The sequence below is a fragment of the Falco rusticolus genome, chromosome 8 (assembly GCF_015220075.1).
Source record: "Falco rusticolus isolate bFalRus1 chromosome 8, bFalRus1.pri, whole genome shotgun sequence".
Classification (NCBI taxonomy): domain Eukaryota; kingdom Metazoa; phylum Chordata; class Aves; order Falconiformes; family Falconidae; genus Falco; species Falco rusticolus.
In genome coordinates this window covers 41,226,270-41,251,460 of record NC_051194.1, presented here as the reverse complement: position 1 = coordinate 41,251,460, position 25,191 = coordinate 41,226,270, and the positions used below count along the sequence as shown (strand labels likewise).

Here is a 25,191-nt window from a genome sequence, read left to right as displayed (position 1 = left end):
CTTTTCTGTTGACTTTTCATGTGTATATCCCTAATGCCTCTTTGCATTTTGTTTCATTATATTCTAATATTTCAGTGTCACTGAGATGTTGGGAGTGGTTTGTTTGGAATGATAAAACAAACTCAATACTTTGTTTTGTCACATTTTCTCCATAATGATTCTCAGAAAAGAGCTGTGTGAACTTTGAATTATCTTTAGTTGAAAGAAGAAATCATGTAAAATGAAGCTAGAGGGGGAAATAAGACTGAGTAGACAAGTAGTCTTCATTAACATAAATTCTGGTTTCTCAGCAAAAGCAGGGGGACAACTTTGAAAAATGTTAAGTGCAATATATTCCATCAGTAGTGGAAACTACCACATAATTTCTTCAAATTTTACAAGGTTGCCAAGTAAAGCCAACTCAAATGGCCTTGAGGTCAGGGGTCACTAATCTGTGTTGCATTCTTTTCTTCCTTCTTCCTCTGAGAACTGATCTGTCCATCATCTCTTGCATTTACAACATTGTTCTGTAGCTTACAAGCACAATTGTCATTTCAGTAACCTGTGCCTTCTCCATTATGGTGGCAGAACATATTGCTTGCAGGTCTCAGTGTTTCTAGCAATCCAAACTATTACACTCTCAGCTGGCCAGGGCATGTTTTTGCAGGTATCATGGCAACTGCAAATCTAAAATAGCCACAGGTGCTGTTATGTACCTTTTACTTCTGATGACTACCCAAACCCCCTTTTCTCCCCTTGCTATAATAGCAGTATGCCAGATATCTATATTAAAATGTCCTAAAGGGCAAGTGGTTTAAAAGAAAGCCAGTTGGCTTAGCAAGTATCCTGTAGAAGTTGATGTGAAGCAGGAGCATTGTTGAATTAGAATTAGCACCTATAGCTTTGGTAGGAATCAATAGTACTGTTTTGTGTCTCATTTGTTTTCTAAAGGCATCTGAAACTTCCACTGACAGTCTAGAATTTCTGGAAAAAAAGATTATTGTCATCCCAAAGTGCTTCAGGAACCAGTATTCTGTAATTTCAGATCAGGACTGATGACACCTAACTTGGCATCTAGAACAGCTCCCTGAGAGCAACAGAAAGCTCTTCTAACATCCCAAATTTAAACAATTAAAACAATAGAACTTTGCACTAAAAAAGAAATCATAGCATCTCAAATACCACTGGAGATTAAAAAAGGTGAGAAAAAAACAATGTATACATATTTGTTATTTATTTAATCCCATTTGTTTACAGTGGTTTGCTTCCAAGTGCTTCTGGAACTGAAAAAAGATTCAATTATATGCAGTTGGATCCATATTGTCCAGGCTGCAATGGTACAAACAGTTAACTCTTCTATTTCCATAGATTGAGCAGCTGTCTTTAAAATGTTTTATTCCAATGTCTAGGATATTTAGTGCTCTGAAGGACAGGATTCTTGAGTTACAAATCCATTTTCCTGTGGTGCCTATCACCAGTGTGTTTGAGCACCTCCTGATGATGGCTTTGTCAGCTATGAAAATAGTTTTCCCACAATATAAAAAATTATATATTTTTAGAAACAGAGGGGTATAAATTATTTTCTAAAAGTTATGCAGCTTGTCTGGAACACAGCAAAAATATTTAACCTCTAATTTTCTAAGTCCCAATCTAGAGCATGAATCAAAAGACACCCTTTCTTCAGAACTGAGATGAAGTTGAGTATGTCCCAGAAGTTCCAAAACACATGTTTTAGCTCAACAGGACTAGGATTTATATATCCTGCAATCACAGAGCATGTCCATATGGGATCAAAAATGAGGTATGTGCTGGATATTTCTTATACATGCTACATGAAATTCAGTGAATGGTACAAACATAAGGAGAAATAAGTAACAGTCACTTTTTTTAAAAAAGTGTCTTTACTGGGTGATAGCTACCCAGATCTGCAGACTGACAGAGGGCAGAATAGCTGCAGCATTCAGGCCTAGAAAGAAATGCTTTTTATGTTTTAATTTTAATTTTGTATCCTAGTAAGGGACAGACATAATTCTAGGGCTTACATGCTGTAAGGGATGCATTGGTAGAGAAATTCAGGAACAGAGCGGTCTGAAGATTCCTTTTAAATAATAGATGGTTTTCAAAGGCTTCAGGCAATGGAGCAACAGCTGTCAGTTATAATGTTGATTGCATTGCCTGTGGTGCCGCTGCTTGTATGAGGGGGCTTCAATTTGCTCTTGGCAAATAAAGGAATGGGACTGCTTCAGGGAATCATGCCCGGGAGCATGTTTCAGCGTTACCTATATGGCTACAGCCTCATTCACTCTCAGAAACATTAATCCTTCCAGTCAAGGACACAGACTGTGTATGGCTTATTAAAATCATATGCCCTGGTGTGTATGACAGGTCTTGACTGGCATGCTATAAAAGATGGCACTGTTGCAATGTCCTTCTGCACCCGATAGGAGTTTTTAAATCTACAAAAGGGTATGGGTCCCATCTTATTTAAAATATATTGTAAATGTATCATAGATGCAGTTTATGATGCATAAATTTATTATTTTGTTTTCATTCACTCTGTGCTGACTTCTTCACTCTACTAAAAAACTGAACCTTATACCTTCAAGTTCTATGAAAACAGTACCGCTGGCCCAGATGTCTTGACTGCATTGTGTATGCGCACCTTCATGTGTGTATCTGCACATGTGCTGCCTAGAGCTTCCAGGTAGCCTTATATTAAAAGGTGTTTCCAATATTATCTCATTTATTAACCGTATTTTATATTCTCAGTGTGCAGCATCCTTCCTCTTTACTAATTTTTACTATTTACTAAGTATGTGGAAAAATAAGCATACTGAAGCAAAACAAGACAACTAACTGGAATTAATACAACAAAAATGAACAGGAACCTGAGATACTGTAACTATTCAACTGTGCTCTGAGGACACAGCAAGAATCTTCAGTTGTCTGGAAATTGATTTTATAAAGAAAAATACATAAACTTGAAAGAACTGAATGAGAGTTGCTATTAGACACATTAAAACAATTGTCCCAATGGCTTAATCACAGATCATGGTTTTTTTCTCATTTGCTTTCCTGATTTACAGTTAACACTCTCTTCACAGTACTCTCAAACAGAACCAGTGTAATGATGAATTGCAAAACTGTCATTATGCCATTTCAGTCTCCAAATGCAAAGAAACAAAAAGAAATTATTTCTGGAAAAAACTTGGTATCAAAAGACACACTTGGTCAAGTAGAATTCGAACACTCCTCAGTGTTAATAGCACTTTTTCCTTTTCTTCCTCACAGCACATGTGAAGTGAACCACTGAATTGGTTTAAAACTTTCTCCAGCCCATATTTTGTCTGCCATTGTCCTCGCACTGAGACATCTGGAAAATATTATTGTACCTGTAAACTATATACAAAAAACAATAATTCTTTTTTATTCTGCAGAAAGCATATGTTTTCAATTTTTCCTGTTTGACTTCACCAAATATTTCTGGAGGAAAGAAATATATAAACAGACTTATTAAAAAGCCTTGAATTTCACTGAAGCTAGAAGTCTGAACAATACATCACATCTGGCAGGCCTACCAAGTGTTTGGGAAAGCCAGCCTTCAGGCTGAAAGCTGCATTTTGGTTCTTTCTAGTAAGCAGTTGTTCTTAATCATACAACTTCTTTATGAATACTTTTGTGTTTGGCATACAACACAAGGAAAAACTATGGCTTCTCAAATTTCATTGTTTAGCAGCCACTGCTGGATATTCACTCCTTTAATCTCTTGGCATCATATTAAGACATATCTGATTGCAAAAGAACACATTGGTATGAAGTAATTTGAAATATTTAGCTGAAGCAACTTTTTAAGTCTCTACTATCACAAAAGACAATGTGACAGAGCACCAGAAGCATTGTTTTTGGGACCACAGGTACTCTGGTCAGACAGGAGGTTTTTTGAGGGTGTAGAGAATCACTCTAGGAACTACTGCAACTAAATGGAAAACATATTCTGCTATATGGACTCTTACTGCATCACTCAGGTGGTTCTGCGTACAGAATCAGTTCCCATAAGCCTCTCTGGCATGACCAGTCAGAAGCACTGTAGATTATTAGACATTTTGGTCCAGATACAAGAATCCAGATTTCCAAAGCTAAAAATTCTGTACTCACTTGAAACTAGCAGAAGCTTGGCATATACTTTGTCAGTGTAGGCCTTTTTTTCTTTTTAGAACTACCCATTGAGAAGCATTAAAACCTTGCAGATAAACTCTTAAAACATTATTAAACTGCAACTTGGCTTTGAAATGTTTGGTAGCATTCAGGTATATTTTATCACAAGATAGATTCTAACATGACTGTACTATACGACACAGTGACAATCACTAGTTAAATGTTTACAAAACAAAGCACAGATTGGCTGAATTATGTATATGTTGTGATTCCTACTCACCGGGAAAAGGAAAATTCACCCCAGGGGTGGGGTGGTGGTGTAGGGTGTTTTGTTTTTCTTTTTTATTTTTGTTGGTAAGACAAGCGAGTGCACAGTATACCAGGTAGGTATTTAAGTGGAGCTGTAAGGCACTCTGAAACTCTGGTCATGCATCTCACAGCATATACAGGATACATATATGAATATAATTTGAAAAGTAATATAAAAGACTGCCATTTCACTATGATTATACTTCATATAAGTGGATTTATCTATATACAGAAATCAGTGTTAAGCAAGCTGTGAATTTGCAGCACCTTAGATCCTCCATTGTAAACTTACACTGAGCTGCATACCTCAACTATCAGGGCACATTGATGGTAGCCCTAAGGTAAACTGATATAGCTATCTCAGTGTAAATTCATAATTAGTAATTCTAAACTAGTAAATTAATAAATAATAATCATTCCCCTCAAGGAGAATGGTATACAACAGTGAGCAGAGCATAACTTTATATCTAAATGAAGTCTATTACCTTCCATACAGACAAACCCTTAATGTTTGTAAATACTTTAAGTTACTTTAAAGGAGCTATATCTATCATAAAAAGTTACTGACTCACTTCCAGGTACAGATTACGTATGAAACAGCAGCAGAATGCTGTGCTCAGCCTGCAGAAGTGGAACGAAAGAAAAAGCATCACAACTTTAATGAAAGCTCTGACGAGTATTTTGAAGGCAAGACTAAGAATATTTGCTGTCCCCCTTGGCCTCAAGTCTCTTCTTTCTTTAGTGGACCACATACTTTTTCTGTTCCATTTCTCAATTTGTAAAGTACCTCTGTCTCTCTCTGATAACTGCTAATATTCTGCAAATAGAGGGGGAAAAAAGCTAAGATGGACCAAACTGAAAGCACAGACCACACCACTCAACAGTTAGTTTTTTGAGGCCAGAATTCTTCTCTTAAAATAATTCCAGAAACTCCCACAGCTTTCTCACTACTTGTTGATGCTCAGCTTTTTAAACCAAAGTGCTTTATAGCTTTGATTTACAAGTTATTCTGTCTTTTCAACCAATTAGTCCTACTATATCAACACATAATAAAAATTCCCCTTGGAAATGGAATTGTCTGATGTTACAAACCACGGTCATCTCTAGCACTAAATTTTTAAACTTTTATCTCACACTTCCACGTTCTGGTCTTAATATAAAATTCCCTTTTGTAAACAGATCCATCTCTTTTATGCCAGGAACCAGTGCCAAAGAAATAAATATAAGCCCTTCCTGCAATTTAATCAGTCTTTCTTGATTTCCAGAGAAGGAAGTTCAAAGAGCAGAAACTTTACAAGAAATGCTGATGTTATCAACGCACTAGGAGCTTTGACAGGAGCGTTTGAAGGCGTTTCACTTCTGGGACCTCTGCGGGGCAGTTATCTGATTTCCTACAGAAATCCTGTCAGTGTCAAAGGTCCCTTCTCTTCAACGTACAGCTGTGTCACCGCGCTCCAAGCGCCTCAACCGAAGGACAAACCGCAGCTCAAAATACACGCGAAGCCGCTAAGCCAGCCGGAAAACCCGAGGTTTTCCACCGCCCCGCGGTGCCTGCCGCTGCTTGCTCCCTGCGGGCGGCAGCCGCCCCCGGCCCCCGGCCCCCCGCCCGCTCACCGCGGCAGCCCGGAGCGCGGCGGCAGGACCGCAGAGCCGCGAGGCGGCGGCTCCGCTCCGCTCGGCTCCTGCGCCCGGGGCAGCGACAGCGGCCCCCGCCGGCCCCGCTCCGCCCCGCCCCGCCTCGTCCCGCCCAGCGCCGCGCCGCTCCGCCATGCAGGTGGGCTAGGGACGGGGGGCGGCATGGGGCTGGGCGGGGGGCTGCGGCTGCTGCCGCCTGACCGGACTTCTCCTTGCAGACCTGCCTGAAGTGGCTGCTGGGGATCCTGGGGGTCGCCGCCGTCATCACGGTCATCGCCGTGCCCCTGGCGCTGCTCACCGGCGGTGAGTCCGCGGCCGGGCCGGGCGGGGAGGGGGCCGGGGCTCCCTGCGGCCACCGGGGCTCGGGCTCTGCCGGGCTCGGGGATCCGCAGCCGCGACCCCCGCTGCACTGGGGGGAAAGTTTTGCGGGAAGTTTGTGCTTTAGGGAACGGGGTTGATAGAGCTGGAGCTCCTGGGTCCTGGGAAACCGGGAGGTACTTCATCAGGGTGGCTTACCTGGGAGGAAGGGGGTGGTGTGTGTGTTACAACGTCCCTTGATTCCCACGTGAGCTGAGAAAATCTAGTTATAAACGTTATCATTTTCAGCGTTTTCGGTGCAGCCGAAAGCTGTACAACCAGCAGTAAAAATCCAGTTAGTCAATTTCTAAAATTATACTTCCTCTTAATTTGCAGAACTTTTGTTAACGTTATTGTGTGAAACAATACATACAGCACAGTTACAAAGGTCAGAAAAGTAGGAAAAGGTCTAGAATGCATTTTCGGACTCTGATCGGTTTGTACTTTCCAGATGATCCTTGTAGCTCTGGACGTTAATGTGAAACACATTAAATCTTCATCAAGCAATGTATTGCTTCCAGCTGGTAGGACAGCTGCAGGTTAATCTTTTTTTCGGTGTTCTTACAATTAACAGCTGAGTAGTTGTGATACGTAGAATTCAGCTCTGCAAACTCTGCAGAAGCAAAGTGTTTTCTAGGGTAGACCCTCGGTGGTCTTCTGTGAGGTACACCCCGAGAAACGTGAAGAAGTTATGTTGATCTTGACAGTGTGTTCAGAAATTGAGACAGCAATTGCTTATGTGCACAGAAAGTTCTGGTGGGTTTTCTGTATGTCAGTTAAAAGAGGAAAAGCTTGTGGCACTGGTGTTCATATTGCATAGTTTTCATCAAACTTTTTGCAGTTCAGTTCTATCATTATTAACATCACAGTCATTAACTGGACTTTGAAAAATTTAGGTTTTATCTGAATTACATACCTTCTGGGCTAAAACTTGCGTCAGTGAATGCTCCCTCTCTTTTCTGTTATTTTTGGGCAGCTTTTTGCCACTTATTAAAAAAAAATCAGATTTTTGACATCACAAAGTACTTTTAGTTTCAGAAGTTGGAAAGAGCAGAGGAAAGGATCTTGATAGCTTACCAGATGCATGTGTGCAGGCGTAACACCTAGCAAAAGAATTCGGTATGTAGGCCTGAACTCTGCTGCAGAGTTGGTGCTGGTCTACCTTAACGCCAGTCCTATGTCTTACTGAAAATGAAATGTGTTTTCTGATTTCATGAATTGTAGCATAGGAGTCCTTTTGCTGTAGAAGTGGCTGCAATTCAGAATCAGTCATCGAGTTATATAGTAAATAGATTTTCACTTTAAAGAAACTTAGGTTGGGTGACATACAGAATATCACCATGCTGTCAGCCTTGGCTTGCATCATTTTGGTTGTAAAAGAGTAGGGCAACGTGTCAGTCTTTTTACTGGTGTCTCAAAGTAATGCATGGCAAATGACCTGGCACACCCAGGTAGTTCTCCAGGTCCCTCTGGATAAAACAGGGATTGAGATGGAGAGCTTCCAGTTCAAAAACTGGAATTCCTGTCTCTTCCCAGGTCAGGCCAGCAGTAACATCTGAATAACAACTGTGACCGTTATTGTTTGGAAACTGAAGGGTGCTTTTGAATTTTTAACTGAAGGGTGCTAAACAAATGTTTTCTGTTAGCTGAGTGCGTACAGGTGGTGCGCTTGTAAGTACAGGTTAGAGCATTTAATCACTGACAGTTTGATTATATAGCTTTTATGAACAACCTCAGGGCATGCAAGTCAGCTGAGGATATCTCCTGGGTCAACACAGGTGCTGACCTGAGTACAAAATGAGAGGTGGCAAAACTAAGGGGCAGTGGCCAGGAGGAGCAGCAGCAGCTTACATGAATATGAGTGTGAAGTTGAAGTCTGCTCCAATAAATTTGTAATTGCAATCAAGTCTTTATTTTATCCCAATAGTTCAAGCATTGTGCAGTGAGTGAAAATCATGATTATTGATATATACAGATAATTTTGAGTTTGGATATCTTACCTTTGGCCTGGTGTTTTTCTCCCTGCGGTGCTTCTCATTGTACTTTCATTTCATAAGCTAGTAGTCATGCAGCATAGAATTAGTTTAATAAATGGTTTCCAGTGCTGTGAAAGGATGTGAAATCTTGCCACACCGGAGGAATTTTGGCTTGTTTGCTGGACTGTAGGCCTGGCAAGTGGAATTTCTACTGTTTCTCTGGCAGTTATTTAGCATGGACAAATACTGTAGACTTAAAAGTTTCCCTAATTTGGGTGCAGCCCTTCACTGTTTACTTTGGGGGTCTTCTGCCAGAACTGTGTACAAAATTCTATACTTTTTGTTTATACCCACTGCCTATTTTGCCACCTTATTTTATATTTAATACCACATGGGGCTACTTCAATCACAGAATCATTTAGGTTGGAAAAGACCTTTAAGATCATCAGTCCAACTGTTAACCCAGCACTGCCAAGTCCACCGCTAAACCATGTCTCTAAGCTCCACATCTACACATTTTTTAAACACCTCCAGGGATGGTGATTCTACCACTTCCCTGGGCAGCCTGTTCCAATGCTTGACCACCATTTCAGTAAAGAATTTTTTCCTAATATCCAATCTAAACCTCCCCTGGCACAACTTGAGGCCATTGCCTCTCATCCTATCACTTGTTACTTGGGAGAAAGAGACCTACCCCCACCTGCCTACATCCTCCTTCCGGGTAGTTGTAGAGAGTGATAAGGTCCCCCCTGAGCCTTTTCCTCTCCAGGCTAAACAACCCCGGTTCCCTCAGGCACTCGTCATAAGACTTGTGCTCCAGACCCTTCACCAGCTTCGTTGCCTTTCTCTGGACACGCTGCAGCACTTCAGTGCCTTTCTTGTAGCCAAGGGCCCAGAACTGAACACAGAATTTGAGGTGCAGCCTCACCAGTGCTACTCAGGTACAGGGGGACAGTTGCTTCCCTTGTCCTTCTGGCCACACTGTTTTGGATACAGCCCTTGTATTTGCCTGTGACACAAGATGAATTAATCTAGCAGCTGTGATCTGGCACAGTTTTCTTGGGAATAAGGGGTCCTGTGTTATGCCAGTTACTGAAAGGTGTTAGGTTTAAGTGTGTTTAGGGAGAAAGCTAGAAAATCTGTAAGGGAATTTAAATCTATGGATCAGAAATTGATCTTTGAAGTAGAATCTCTTTGAATCTAGATTCAGAAATTTAAGGTTTAGATAAGAATCTTGACTATGTGTGGGTTTTTTTAGAGAACTGTTATATAAGCAGCGAGCGATAGTTAATTACAGTAACCTAACTTCAAAGGACTTCATTCAAAATCATGGCTGAAATTCTCTCCAGAGTTGTATGGGAGATACTCACAACACGGCAATTAACCTGCTGTATTCTGTAGAATTGTCTGACCGGTCTTTTGGCTTGAATCTGACTGTTCTAACTAATCTCTTTTCCCCATGTATTCATGCACCTTGCTCTGCGTTACAGGGTCCTTGTAGTCTTCATGTCACGTGTGGATATGTAACTGCTCTAGCCAGTGAAAGAAAAGATAGCGAATGGAAGTGTTTCCCTGCTATATGACCTTGACTTCTGTAACTGTCATTTAACTTGGTTATCTACCTTAATTCAAACGTTGGGGCAAATTTGAGAGGGACTCCAGAGTTAATGATTACCTCCCCCTGGGGAAGTCTCTGCATTCCCAGAGTGTGATGCCTGGGTGAACCGCCCTGATGCTCACCTGGTAGTTCTAGTCTCTCCTGGATGCCCAGTAGCAACCCCTGGGTATCAGGTGGAATTCTGAGTTAAGTGACCCTTTGGCCTGACTCAGCACAGTCAATTTTACTTTCTTCTTTGCCAGAAATTCATTTCTGTGCTGTAACTGTCACATATGTCAGGCACTAACTGGGGGCTTGAGTGTAGGGAGGAAGGTTTTTGAGTGCTTTTTTACACACGTTGGAAGAGAAACAGGGAAGAAGAAGGTTTAGAAAAAATAGCCTAAAATTTCACTTACTTTTCTGACTAACTACTGAATCAGTCAGGTTTCCCTTCTTGCATCTCTCATGCTGCTCCTAAATTACATTCTTAGGTTGCAGATGATTCTTGCTCTTGTTCTGCTGTCACTAAAAAATGGCAATACTCATTCACCTTTTTCTGATTTTTATCATTTCTCTGTCCTTTCTTTTCTCATTATTGCCGAGTATCATGCTTGTAGTCATCTTTCCCTTGTCGTTCTTCTAGTCTCCCTTGGTAGTGGTGAGCACGCACTAAAGCTTCTGTTATTACTGGCTTTATAGTTTTCCGTGTCTTTTGACTTGGTTACATAATTTCTTGCTCTTTTTGTATTACATATGGAAATTAGTAAAATGTGGGTTGACACTGGGGAATATACAATATATATACCAAAAGTAATTTGTCAATAACTTTAGATTTTGGTATGATGATGTGTCATACTATAAACCTGAGAATAGGGTAGAGATGAAGAGCTAGTCATTTGGAATTTAGAAAAATAAGTCTGTTTCTGGAATAGTCAGAAAAGAAAGATAGCAAGAAAATTCAACCTTCTTAGCCTCTTTGAGGAACCTGAGACTGAAAGAAGCTGTTTTGCTAAAATATGAACATATATTGATCCATATCGAATCTTCAAAGCCAATAAAATGCTCTTGAATGTCAACAACTGCTTTATTTCATCAAAATTAACCTGTTTGACACTTTTTTTTTCAAATGGAATCTGGACAAGAACTGAAATACAGAATTCAATGTATGTTGACTATCTTTGGTCAGTGGCATAATGTGGCTACGTAAGAATATCTGGTAGTGGCCTGTCTCGCAAATTAAAAAAATACTTCAGCTAGAACTTTTATGACTATATCCTTACAGCTTGACGTATGTTTTCATATTCAGTTACTATGTGGAAGGTGTTGACAGAAAATGAAATTTTAATTTTATACACAGCCAACAAATCTTAATAGTGGCCTGATTTTTAGTAATGAGACCTCAGCAAAATATGTATGTCACCAGGGGGAAAAACATTCATCAGTTTGGAAAAATCCCTAAACCTGTTCATCAGCCACCTGTCTGGGTGCTCCTCCTTTTCCAAGAGAGAATTTTGTTGCTTTCTGAAGCCCCTCTAATTGAAAATGACACTCAATTAGGAAGGAGAGAAGTGATATTCCCAACTAGACAACTGTGCATGAATATCAAATACACACTTGTTCATAATCCATCAAATTAAATATTCAGTTAATATAGAATAATTAACCTGAGAAATTAATATTCTCACGGAAACTTCATAAGCAAGAATTCTAGACTAGTAATATTTTAGAACAGGCAAATTTGAAATGGAACTGAGCACGCAATTTTTTTTAACCTTTACTGAGCTTCTTACACTAAAATCATTGTTATGGCTCTTGACTTTTATTGCAGTAATGGCTGTACAGTCTGTGCTGTATATATGCAATGTGCTTATTGTTTGGAAATAAGAGTAAAACTATAATATCTAATAGAAATATCTTCTTGCCATGTTCGAGATGTCACATTCATTTAACCTGCAGAAAGACAATCTGCAAAAATTATTGAGGTGCTTTTCTATGTGTATGTCCCTAAAGACTTTGCACTCTGGTTTTTTCAGTGTAATGAAAGAAGAGGCCGTCTGTTTTAAAGTATCTGAAAGACTGGGACTCTCAGAATTGATAGGGGCAGGTTATTATCTCAGTTGTTCAGTCACCACTTCTGTACTTGAGTGTCTTTGTCAATTGGTTTTATCCTAGGTCTTTCGATTTGTACAGGTATTAACCAAAAAGGAATGATTTAGCCAGTTGAAATAAAAATTATTTTTTTCTTGGACTGTGTAGATTTGTATGAAGGTAGTTTTCAGGTTTAGGTTTCGATAAAAACCAAAGAGCAGTGAAGGAAGCAGGGAGAGAATTACACACCTGAATTCAAGAATTGTAGCCTTTGTTCTCAGTGGAAAAAGATCACAAAGACTCACAAACCATTTATTATCATCATCATCATCATTATTTGAACCTTTAGACTTTGGAAAGAGTAGCTTATGCACTGCAGCCGGTAAGAAAGGAATATTTTTCATAGAAGTTGACTGCAGTGTGCTGGAGCTGATGACCAAACTCATTAGCTTAACTGTATTCAAAGTTTCACTTTAGTCTTTTCATAGTAACACAGTTACTTGGCTTTAATTTTGCAGTCAAAATAGTAATGTTGCAGTAAACATGATATTTGGTTAAAAACACATCAAGAGTGGGATAAATATTTAACCAGTTATTTCTGAATAAGTTTATCAGTAAGTGTTTGTGATTTAATATTTTTTTTCTAAATTAGACCTTCTCTGAAAATTTTACTGCTCCTCAGATGTTTTATTTGAGACATTTCTTAAATTTTAGTTTAATGATAAGCAGATGATTCACAATTGAAGGGTTCGTGAAAAGGAGCAGCAGTATTATGGAATATGTGATAAAGTACAGTAGCTGCTTTAATTTTAGGGTGTGTTTCAAGGTTTGTACATCTAATCACATGGATGCCACATTTCATTCATCTGGACAACCTTACCCATCCACTGCTCTCAAACATGAGCACGTATACCTCTGCTTTGCATGATCCACCCCACAATTGATGTCTGATGCAAATATTAGCAGTCAGGGCTCTGCAGTGAGGTTCCCAGAGTGAGCATAGGGGGGAAAGGCACTAAGATCACTTCTTTTCAATTTTTGAGGAGTACAAGTATGCGTTTCCTGAGATAAGAAGCCTAGAGGTCTTCTGCTTATTTTTGTCACTGTCAAAAAGGTATTTTCATTTGCTCAAAAGATAACAGCTCTTATATACCTTAAAGTAAAAAAGCAGCAGAGAAAAGTCATCTGTATTTTTTACATGAGTTCGTTGAGTGCTCTCACTGATACTCCTTTTATTTGGTGCTTGTTGAATTTATCTTGCAGTAAAGCTTTAGCGCCTTTTCACTTCTAGTACTTTAGAGCTGGTTAGCTAAAACACATCAATAACCAACAACAAAACCTCGCTTATTTTAGTATCAGGTTAGGAAGCTGGGTGGAAGAATTTGCAGCAATATCAAAGTATCTCTTCTGTCTCTTTCTTTCAGAAAGTACCTCTGAGCCTGATTCACGAAGAACATATACTCTACAGAATTACTTGAACAATGACTATAAGTACAGAACACATAATTTGCAGTGGATTTCAGGTAATTCATTCTACATTCAGCATGAATGTCAAGAAAATGTATTGCCTTCAGTAAATGTGTATCTTCATGCTAAGGTGACTATTGTATCCTGAAAAAAAAAAAAAATTATTTAACGATGCCATTATAGAAGGGTGCATAGCTCAAAGACTTGTGATTTTTTTATTTTTTTTTTTCCTCTTAGATACGTGTTCACATTCATGGTGAGCTATATTCTCCTACTGCTGAAAAAGCATGCTTACTTCTGTGCTTTTTTGTAGAAGCGTGTTATCCTCAAGTGTGTCAGCTTCCTGTGCATCAGGCTATTGGGGAGCAGGAGGATACTGGGTGCTTTTCCTTTTGAATATGCCTGCTGCCCCAAGGGAAGGAGATGCCAGAAGGTGGGGGCTGCGAGCCCCAGGACTACATTTTGTCAATGTTCTTGTGCTATAAGTGTTCTTTCATTACAGAAGTAGGAAACACAACATTGACCAGATTTTTTTAAATTTTATTTCCTGCTTAAAAACTTAAGGGGAAAAGAGAAGTGTCTGGTGAGCATTTTACTTATTGTTTATTAGCAGCTCTCTTGTTCTTCTAGGAAATCAGTATCTGCACAAAACTGCTAATGGGGACGTGCTGCGTTTCAACGCTGACACCGGAACACCCTCAGTAATCTTGGCGAATACAACATTAGTATGTTGATTTATATATTATATATGCAGACATTGGGAAAGGTATTGCATTTAACATTTTGTTCTATGCCTTTTTTTGGAATCAGTGTTTAATGTGTTCCTTCTTTCTTTTGTTGAAGGATAAATACAAGGCAACCACAGTTATATTGTCTCCTGACCAAAAGTTTGCTCTTCTGCAGTACAGCTATACAAAGGTATAAGTGCACTTTACTTCTCCGAGGGTGAAACTGGGAAATAAAGGTTTGGGAATAACTGAGAGGCTGAGAGAATGTGAGTGAAATGCAGGAGTATGGATGAATGAGATTGATGACTGCAAGGGAACAGTGAAGTTGAGCAGGCAGGAGGAGGAAAGAGGCTGATATTGTCTGCGAGCCTGGCAGAAGAGATATGGTTGCTTGAGAAAAGAAGCTGGATGAACAGTGGGTGGAGAGATATCACAGGAAGAGTGAGGCTGGATGGTTTATCTGGGAAGACAAGCTAGAAAGGTAGATAGGCATTACTGCCCAAGGAGTTGTGTGGGTAAGGAGGAGTGATGAGTAGATATGCTTGTATACTTGTGCATACATGCTATGTATATATATGGTGACGTTAGGACATAAGAATTTAAAACAGAGGTGAATGAAAGGCAACATGTGTTTACAAGAGAAGCTGTCCTCTTGTGCTTGGAGCGGACTTGGGTGTCTTGTTCCTCTTGTGCCTTGTCAGCAAGCACATGAAAAGCCTCCAGCGTGATGCCTTATCCTGGCTTGGTGCTGAGCTATGCAGCAAAGGTCATCCTGTCTTTATGCCAGGTGGTGTGAAAATCTGGCTCTGTGCGCCAGCTGAGGACAGTTTCAGAAACCTAATGGAGGTGATAATTTGACCTGTGTGTGCACTGAGAAGCCAGTAACTTTGTTGTTGTTTGTTTCTAGAAAGCTGCTTGTTTTGTTTGTAAAAAAAAACTTAGTGCCGACTTGTGCAGTGTACAAACACGCGAGCACGGTGTCACTGAGCTCAGTCTACACGTTCTGGCTCTGCAGTCCAAGAACGGCTCACGCTGTGCCAGCCACAATCCATGCACTCAGTCATCACTTTCTGCCAGTTTTAGCTTCCTTGTTAGGTACTACTAAGCCAGTTACCTGTTGTCTTTCTGAATTGTTCAGAATTATTTCACTGCATCATTAGTGGCCACAAAATGGCTTACATTTTTACAGTCACCCTAGACATCCCCTCTGCTCATGATTTATTGCCCTATAGTATTTTACTTGTTGCAGTCATAAGAGTTAATTTTATTTTCATGCTGAAGCAAGAAATTTATATAATAGTTTGATTGAAAGTTATGTTGTTATTAATTTTTATTGCAAGAAAACAGAGCAACAAAATGAATCATGAGGATGTAGACACTTCTTATGTAATAGCCATCTGGTTGTGTAGTACTAAGTTATTGTTTTATATCTTTATACAAATCTTCAAGAACCATTGTAGAAGGTAGCATTATTGTAACATGTCAACACCGTGGGCTAACTCAAACCTATTCAGCCCCACGTAGTGAATACATTTAAATGTGTCTACATTATCGTCATCATCTTTCTCTCTGTAAGTGCCCACAGAGTGATACAGACTTTAAGGCAGATTTCTGAGAGAAAGGCTTTATTTCTGTGATAATATAAATGGGAATAGGTCACCCTGGAACTGGAGGAACTGCTAGAGAAACGCTGCTGGGACTTGCGGGGACTACTAAACAATATGATGCCAAGTTAAATAATAGAGCACAGAAAATGAGATAGAAAACGGCAAGTGCGCCAGTAAGGCAGAAGGAGGAGGATGAGCTGTGCATAGCTACAATAGTCTGCCATGTAGCTACAAGGATTTCTGAAAACCTGCAGCATCTCTAGCCTCTGTATCTCTGTCCTTAATCAGTCAGTGGCTTCTGTCATAGTGTTTAAGTGATGACCACAGAGGGGTGGCAGTTCCTCAGTTTTCCCTTAGACCTTGCAGAGATTTGTTACTGTTGTACGTCCATTGTGTTTTGTCTTAAGCAAAAGCGTGAGGAGGGTTTCAGAGGTAGTCCAAACTGTAAGAGATGTGAATCCTGGTGAAATTTGTTTTCTTAATATCAAAATAATTCTTTTGCAGTTGTGGAGGCATTCCTATACAGCTTCATATCACATCTATGATTTCAATACCAGGTCAGTAATTTTTGCACGCAAGACATAGTTTTAACATTATTTTGAATGAAATGACATTTCAGTGATTTAGCTGCATTCTGGTTTTGTTTTTCCAGTGCTATCTTAGATGACGGACTACTACATAAAGATATACAGTATATATCCTGGTCACCTGTTGGTCACAAACTGGTTAGTAAAGATAAATGAAACATATAAACAGTCATTTGTTGTACACATGACATGGATGCTCATGTTGCTGTACCCTAGAGGTTTTGGGACTTTCTTACTGCTAGATAAAAGTAGCTGAACTAGCTTCCAAATTGGCTACTGTTGCTGGAAAGACTCCAGAACTCCTCTGTGTGTTTTGTTTTGTTCTTTAATGAAAATGTGTTCCCGAAAGTAAAGTAATAGTGATCCCAGAAGTCATGAAATGCACAAATGCACAGGAACTTCATGTTGTTACAGTTGCAGACAGTTGCTCACCCTTTTCAAAGGCAGCAGCATTACAATTGTCTACTTAATCATCACTGTGATTTTTATCTCCTAATTACACCATGATCAATGAAGTTTTATTTGATGGATGCATGTAACAGGGATTAGAGGATCAAAATCTCTCTTGTACTCTTTCCCCCTGCTATTTTCCTCCTCCTCTCCTCCTAATCCATTGCAGTGGTGACAACCACTGTGTCTGCAAGGCTTGTGCGTTCCCTATGGTGATCATTGGAAATGACCAAAGAACTATCACAGGAGAATGTGGTGTTTATTTATTCTTATTGCTTGTAGTGTAGCAATTATAGAGCCCAGCCACAGAAGCGAAGGATGTTGAAAAGAGCTTTCCACATCTCTGAGGGAAGCTGTGGAATAAAACTGTGTTGTTAAGTTGTTGGCAAGGAAAAACAGGGGTGACTAGAGAGGCAGGCAGGTGCCAAAAACTAGAGGAGTTCTGAGCACTACTGGAGAAATGCACCATCTTAGCAGCTCTATTGGCAATGCTGAGACCCCCATCGATGTCTTACCAAAGTAGATAGTTTTCTTTGAAAGGCAATTAATGGAAAACAACTCCTAGTGAAGGAAGATAAACTTGTATCTCAGCAGAAAACAAATAGCAAGGTTTTCAAAACTTGATACGGTACTTATTCATCATAGTTGATTGTTTTTTTGCATCTAGGCCTGAAGTTAGGTTGCTACACATGATTTGTATGAGTGATTCAGGTTTGTTAAGCATCGGTGATGTTTTGGTGAAATATAGCTTTCAAAGACAATTTTTGTCATCTGGTGTAAAAAGTAAATTTCCCAGTAGATGAGGCAAAGAAAGGAAGTAGGATTTACTCTAATAATAATTGTAATCACAGTGATGTTTTGCAGGCATATGTTTGGAAGAATAATGTTTATATAAAAGCTTCACCAATGGCAGAATCTGTGCAAATCACTAAAAATGGAGAAGAAAATAAAATTTTCAATGGAATACCAGATTGGGTTTATGAAGGTAACTATGTCAAGCATATTTTACTTTGTATTACATTGTCAAAACTTTTTTCTATTGTAATTATTATTATAACTGTTATTTCTTATCATTAAGAAGTTCAAAATAATCCAAGTCTGTATTTTAATAGAAGCATGTATCCTTACCTGAGCTTAACACCTGGCTAGTGTGAGGATCTAAGAACAGAAATGAGTTCGCCTAACTGGCAGTACATCACTGGAAATCATAGTGCATGAATTGGTTTCATATGAATGATTACAAGAATTGATCTAATGTCTTATTTCAGAACCCCAATAAACAGTCTGCACTTCGGTATCTGAAATTAAATTTAAAAAAAAATCCTACTAAAAACAATGAGAACAGTAGCTAGGATAGAAGAACCTATTTATCAATTATAACTTAAACATATTTGCATCTCTTTCAGAGGAAATGTTTGGCACCCATTCTGCTCTGTGGTGGTCTCCAAATGGCAATTTTGTGGCATATGCAGCATTTAATGATACAGAAGTTCCTGTTATAGAGTATTCCTTTTACTCTGAAGACACCTTGCAGTATCCAAAGACAATTAGAATCCCATATCCTAAGGTTTGTGTTATTTGTTAGTCATGGCTGTTCTGCAGTTTCATTAAGAGAGTAGTCTCATTTAATCAGTTTCTGCTAATGAAAATATTGTCTGTCTTTCCTCAACAGCTTGCTGTGATTACTCTTTCTGAAGTCAACAGCATCTGGCAATGTTAAAGTATTTGATTATCTCCAGGGGAAAGCAAAAAGGAAAAAAAATTATTTAAGGTTTTGTTGTTTCACCAGAAAATTTTGAGGTAGCAAGTAGATGTTGAGCCAAAAAAGCTTTTCAGAGTTGAAGTTGGTATAAAGCATTTGGAAGGTGTGCATTGTGTTTGGGTTGTGCATGGTCCATTGATAATGGAATCTTTTTCAACTAATGTAGCATTTTTAGTTGTTGCATACCCAATATAGGTATTGGGATGAAGGGGAGGAATTTGCTGATGGAGTTTCTTTGCCCCCACCAAAAGCTCTTTCAGTTTTAGCTATGAGAGTGAAGCCTTTAGTGCATACAGCTCCTTCTCCTCCCCCTTCCTCTCCACATGACTTTGTGCCCACTGCATGTGGCACAGTTGGCACTGGACTAGATGATGTGAGAGTCAGAGTCCAGTATGCACCAAACAGGTTCTTTCAGATACTCCACATGTGGAGGGTTTCGTGTTTAATACAGGATTTACCTGTGTGAAGTTATTTGACATTACAGAGGATTTTGAGTTAGCAGAGCAGTGCAGCAGTGCACTTAAGACACAAGTACAAATTACGCTTAGAGTACAGCAATCGCACTATACCGCTGAATCACAATACAAACGTGGTTCTCGTTGCTGTCTCCAGAATATGTTCGCTGCCACAATGCTGGGCATCCCCATTGCTGGGAAGGAATATGTGGGCTGAAACCATCTCCAGCACATCACTTCAGTTCTTTCTGTTCATTGTTTGGTTTTTATACTCTGTGTTGGGCTGAGACACCTATATCTTCCCCCCCCCCATCCCTGCTGGTCTGGCCAGCTCAGGAGGATAATTTCACTCTTCTGATTAACTGGGGCAGAACAGCTGATACAGCTGTCTGATTGCTCAACTGCTAGAGCTGTTTGTCTGGTTGAGAAGCTGCCCCCAGTCCTCTTTGTGTCGAGTTCAGCTTTCTCTGCAGCAGCTGTGGCCAGTCACTCCCTACACTTCCCAAAGCTTCAGGAGCACATGGCCTTTGCCTATCGCCTTCGAGCCACCCCCAAAAGGTCACTAATGCTCACAGTGAGCTGCTGGGCTCATTGGCAGCTGCAGGTGCTCTGCCCTGAGCATGGTGCCATGAGGAGATGTAGGTGTGGAATAAACTGCCAATTTAAATTGCACCTTCTATTACAAACTGCTTTTGTTTGGAATATTGCTGACTTCTGGAGGCAGGTCAACTACAGGTACCTAACCTTATGATGAGGATTTGGCTAGTTAACTTCTAGAGAAGAAGCCCTTACTGACACAGTTATATTGCTGTCAGTAGCGCTACTAAAATAGCGGGGTAAGTGCTGCAGTCACAGCTTTGGTGGTGGTATAGGCAGCTATTATACGATCATTTAATGTGAAGTGTCTGTTTCTGTGAAGTGCTTTTCTGTCTGTTAGCAATGGATTTGATTCACTGTTAGGTACTGTGTGTGGCACGTGGGACGAGATATGGTCAAATACTGCTTTGGGTACAGTGAGCCCTGTGTAGTTATGAACGTTTCTAAATGTAGTAGTCTTTCTTATCTAGAAACACATAACTAACACTTTCATAGGGAAAAAAATACAAAGGATAATTTATGTATCAATCTTAAGAACTGCATTTAGGAACTTGTCTTTTCACGTGTTTGGAGTTGGCTGGTTCTACCTGTCTGTAGTAATTTCTTCATCTATAGTTTCACTTATTTCACCAAGAATATTCTCTCTTCAAAAATACAATGAAAAATTTTATTTTTAGGCAGGAGCTACAAATCCAACTGTGCAGTTCTTTATTGTGGATACCAAATTGCTTCCTACTATCCACTCTGCTGAAATTTCTCCACCTGCAGAAATAATATCAGGGTAAGAAATTTTGGTGAAATATTTGCTTGTTTCTTTTGGTGGGAGAGGAGGAGCTTTCATGTGTGACCACCCTATATTCAGTGTATATGGCAGTTTTTCCCAGTCATGCAGCTCTGGTAGCAACAAGATTTACCAGAGAAAATCTGCACAGAGATTATCCTCCTAGTGATTATATATAGATGGCATATTCCATGTATGTTATATTCAGAATGTGACAAGTTCTTGGCTCATCACATTCAGTGGAGTCTAACTATGGTGAAGTCATTTCACAGTACAACTTTAATATGAGCAAGTTTTGGTATAATCAAATTATAATATATGTATTCCAATTCCACTGGGGAGAAAAAACCCAAAGCCTTAATGGTAAGTGAAGATTTGATTTCATTGGAAGCAGACTCCTTGCTAAGGCAAGGTATCATGGTTGTCTTCAGATTTATACTTAAAATGTTTGTTTTCTTTGGAAACATGGTGAAAACCAGCACCTCTCACAGTAAATGGAAAATTTTATTTCTCAAAATGCCACTGGAAATGCACAACATGGTATAAACGTATTTTGTAAAGAGCAGCTAAATTGATTTAAAATGCATGCACACAGAATTTAGTATCCCAGATCTTGGGGTTTGTTTTTTTCTTTTTAACAGTATTGTGGAAATTTTTTAGAGGTTTGCACTTACAAGCATGATGGGTGTGGAAGCACAGGTTATACCGATAAACTTCAGAAAAAACAAAAGAGGTCTGTTAGCTAATGCATAAACCCAGCATTTTGTACGTGGTGGCCAAAAAACTGTAACTGGAATATCAGTGTTACTCTGTTTCAGTCTTCACCACAGTTTGACTAACATGTCTGTGTTAACAGAGATACGCAAGTTTTTTGTGAATGTGTTGTTCTTTATGCTTTCTCTACATACAGTAACACTGCTGTAGCTAGATGTTATATACTGTTGTGCACTGCTTTTCTCCAGAATTTCAGTGCCTTTTTTTCAGTTTTAAAAGCCCTTTATGTTGTGGCCAATCCAGCTAAGATCTCTGCTGTCTCAGAGTTACATTTTACCTTTTGTTACCACCTAATGAAAGCTGAACAATGCTGCTGTGTGACCTGGGGAGAATAACTATGATCTATCTCCATTCCAGCCTTGTACCCATCTAGCTAAGACAGGCTTGAGTTACATGGAGTTAGTAATCCATTTTTGAATGAATGTAGCACTCTGTAAATCAGGATTAATACAAAGATAAAGTCTTGGATGAGTGCAAAGATGGAAACTTATTCTTTCTCCCAACAGCTGATGCAAATAATAGTTAAGCCTCAACATATGCGTCCTGCAAACATTGTGGTGGCCAGAACAAGTCTTAGGGAATTTTGCAAGAGCAGAAAGTACACGAGTAGGAAAGGGCAAGGCATGTGTAATGTTGCTGTTGGGTAGTTTTGCTCCGCGAAGCACAAAGTAGTGAATATTTGCACAGTATGTCTATTTATACCACTATAAGACAGGAAAGGTTAATTTTTGTGGTGAAAAAGTCTATTTTTACTTCCTTGGAGCTAACTTCTGAGTAAAAAGAAGTTTGAATTGGTGTCATACTGCACCACCCCACCTGCCTGGGTGGGGATTTCAAGGGGCAGTGCCCCTGCAAATGGTTGTCTGTTGCAGCGCTATCCAGAGCTTGTTTGCACAGCAGCTGTACGGCCACATTTGAAGGTGACACAGTACACTTCTGTTTCAGAGGAAAAGTTTTATTATTTGTCAAGGAAAGCTGCCAAAATCTAGAATGGCGGTGCTTTGCCGCATAAGATGGTAGATGAAACCTGACATGTTTTGCACAAATGACCGGCGTGAAATCCACAGAGTGTTTAAACACCACTTTTAGCATCATGGGTATAGGGGACTCCTCTTGGCTAACAGGACGATGAAGGCAACGGATGCTTCTTGTCTGAAATGATCTGTCCTAAGGATATGTCATCTCCAGAGCAGAGAGCTCCAGACAGTGATTGTAGGAATAGCCCTTCTCAGCAGCAAATAAGGAAGGGAATGCAAAACTACTGTACTCTATGCGTGAGTTAATTGGAGTTTAGTTAACGTTTCTCAAGCTGTTGGAAACTGCAGGTGCATTTTTAATCTGTATGATAACTGTAAAATATTTTTTGTTATAATAATAGCATAATAAATAATATTTTTTTATTTTTTCCTTGTACTGTCCATCTTGTGTGATGGATGATTTAGTCTCTAGAATTGTTAACTTTGTTTCTTCAAAGTGAGAAAGTGAGAAAAAAACTGTGGGGCTAAATTCCTCGTCTGCAGAACCAGGGAGACCACTATTATAGGTACCTGAAAACCTGCAGTTTCTTTTTTTTTTTTTTTTTTTTTTTTTTTCCAAACAAGCTTCTGCAGAGTGCTTTTCTAATATTGTTGGTCTAAAATATTCTGTTTGAAGCCAGTGAAAGTAGCAGTTAAATGACCTACCAACTTCCCAGTCAAATATGAATGCAAAAATAGAGCTTTTTCAAACATGATTTCTAAACTGCAATCTAGAAATAAACTTGAAAGTGGTCGGTAACCAGTTGGCATATATTTTTAATCCATCCACAATAATTGTAATGTTTTCCTTTTTCTTTCTTCTTTCTCCCTGCTCCCCACCAATGATCACGAAGATACTCTCATCACAAAACTTCCCACACATTTTTGTTAACTAACTTTGGGGAAAGAGGGAACATGAACTTGGAACTAAGTCAAATGTGCAAATTCCGGTTAAAAATGTATACTTGCCTTGGAGGGGAGGTTTGTTTTATTTTAGTTCATAAGGCTTCTAGGAGATAGGAGAGATCTAAAATAGGAAAAGACAAGTACATCTAACAGATCGTAAATGGTAAACAAAACCACGAAATTTTATGTGGTGCCTTTTTAAAATTAATATACAGGAATATTTATGAAAATTATATTTTCTTCAGATACTCCAATTCTTCATGTCAACTACTTGGTATTCTGAAGGTGAAAGTAAAATATTCTAATAGTAATATCTGTTCTTGTTATGATCTCTCCCTCTATTCTAAGTAATGGGCATAAGTACTAAATTGAACAAAGATATGTATCACTCAGAGAGTGCTTACAAGCAACCAACTTCATGCAGCTAAGGATAAAATTTTAAAAACATACAGCTTAATATTCAGAAGAATTTCCTCTAGATGCATACAGTGCAAGATTTATGAACAGTCTGAAGCAGCCATTATTTTATGCATTATAGTGACCTGGCTGTTAGAATTTAATTGCAGTCTTTCTAGAATTTGTATGTACAAATCATCTAATTCTTTATTGTATGAATGAAGATAACCAAGGCATCTATTAGCAGCAAAAACAATTGACAGAAAAAAGGCTCAGATAGGTTTGCATCATTGTTTATTGTTGAAGAGTAGATTGAACTGAAAATAGCCAGATGAGTCCTGTTTAATGAATTGCTGAATGCTATTACAGAGAGTATTTTAAATACCTAGTGCTGTTGCTGTTTTCAGGGATCATTATTTGAGTGTTGTAACATGGGTGACAGATGAAAGGATCTGTCTGCAGTGGCTCAGAAGAATTCAGAATTTTTCAGTCCTCACGGTCTGCGACTTTGAAAGTACTACCGGAAATTGGTTATGTCCACAGGTAAGAAAAATCAGTTGGGAGAGTCGCAATGCTCAATAAGTGAAACTAGAAAGGAGTATCTCTGTATGTTTATCTTTGTAGAAACATAGGCTGATGTAAAATAAACATAATTGTTGTGGGATTGTTTGTTTTTTCTTTCTTAGGAAAAACAACTTAAGGAAGAAAGTAAAACTGGCTGGATTGGCAGAGTGAGTGTTCAATTTCTAAAACTGCTGCATGCTAAATAACACTGATAATTAGGAAAATTTCATGTGAGCCTCTCACTGGTTGCAATGCCTCTTGTGTGCAGGTCTGATCCATTCACTTGTTGCATTTTACAGGTGTAGGAGAAAAATGGTCTCAAATGGAGCTGCTATGCCACCTTGCTCCTAGCTTTAAGCTTTTGCGGGTATGGCATTCTGAACTCCTAGGCTGGGCTGACAGTGCAGCATGGGCTGGAGCTGTAACTGTGTCCTCTGTGACCCCGTGCATCATGTTCAGCTTGCCAAAAATCAAAGTGCTCCTTCCAGACTCCTTTTTAATTCTGACTACTGCTTTGGTAGCGGTAGGTAGGGGAGTGCAGGAGCAGGATTCAGAATTCCCTTTGTTCTGGGGGAGTTGTCAGCTATGCTGGTTTGGCTGCTCTCCAGTCTTCCTGCCACCTCCAGAATGATCTAGGGGATAAAATGTATTAAGAAGTGTATCCTATAACCTTTGAATTGTACTGGAGGAAAGGCACAGAGGAAAAAAGTAATTTTTAGTATTTCAGGTCGTAACAAACCATTCCAGGTTCTCTTTTTTTATTATTATTTATTTAGTTATTCCCCACACACACCTGAAATATCCATTGAAGAGAACTGGGGATAAGATGCATATAGCTGACCAGATAAAAATTTTCATATGCTTCTACCAAACTAATCGCTACTGTCTGAATGATGCTTTCCAAGCTGCCTCTCAGTCCTTTTGTACATGGTAGAGAGTAGGCACCTAATGAACTACACAGAAGATCTGGGGGAAGTGAAGCAGAGATGCAAAAGTTCAGACTTG

The 25,191-nt window shown here is 39.3% G+C and overlaps 1 protein-coding gene across 1 annotated transcript in view; it reads left to right on the top strand.

Annotated features, from left to right (window-relative positions):
- The first annotated feature begins 6,105 nt into the window (after positions 1 to 6,105).
- Positions 6,106 to 25,191, top strand: part of LOC119152028 (dipeptidyl peptidase 4-like) — a 40,666-nt gene continuing 21,580 nt past the window's right edge. The window contains exons 1-12 of the mRNA XM_037396621.1: positions 6,106 to 6,217; positions 6,297 to 6,381; positions 13,521 to 13,619; positions 14,194 to 14,288; positions 14,407 to 14,481; positions 16,403 to 16,455; positions 16,551 to 16,623; positions 17,800 to 17,920; positions 18,342 to 18,502; positions 20,427 to 20,530; positions 24,030 to 24,165; positions 24,309 to 24,353. Coding sequence (XP_037252518.1) covers positions 6,212 to 6,217; positions 6,297 to 6,381; positions 13,521 to 13,619; positions 14,194 to 14,288; positions 14,407 to 14,481; positions 16,403 to 16,455; positions 16,551 to 16,623; positions 17,800 to 17,920; positions 18,342 to 18,502; positions 20,427 to 20,530; positions 24,030 to 24,165; positions 24,309 to 24,353 — 1,053 coding nt within the window. The 5' untranslated portion in view covers positions 6,106 to 6,211. The remainder of the gene's footprint in view (positions 6,218 to 6,296; positions 6,382 to 13,520; positions 13,620 to 14,193; positions 14,289 to 14,406; positions 14,482 to 16,402; positions 16,456 to 16,550; positions 16,624 to 17,799; positions 17,921 to 18,341; positions 18,503 to 20,426; positions 20,531 to 24,029; positions 24,166 to 24,308; positions 24,354 to 25,191) is intronic.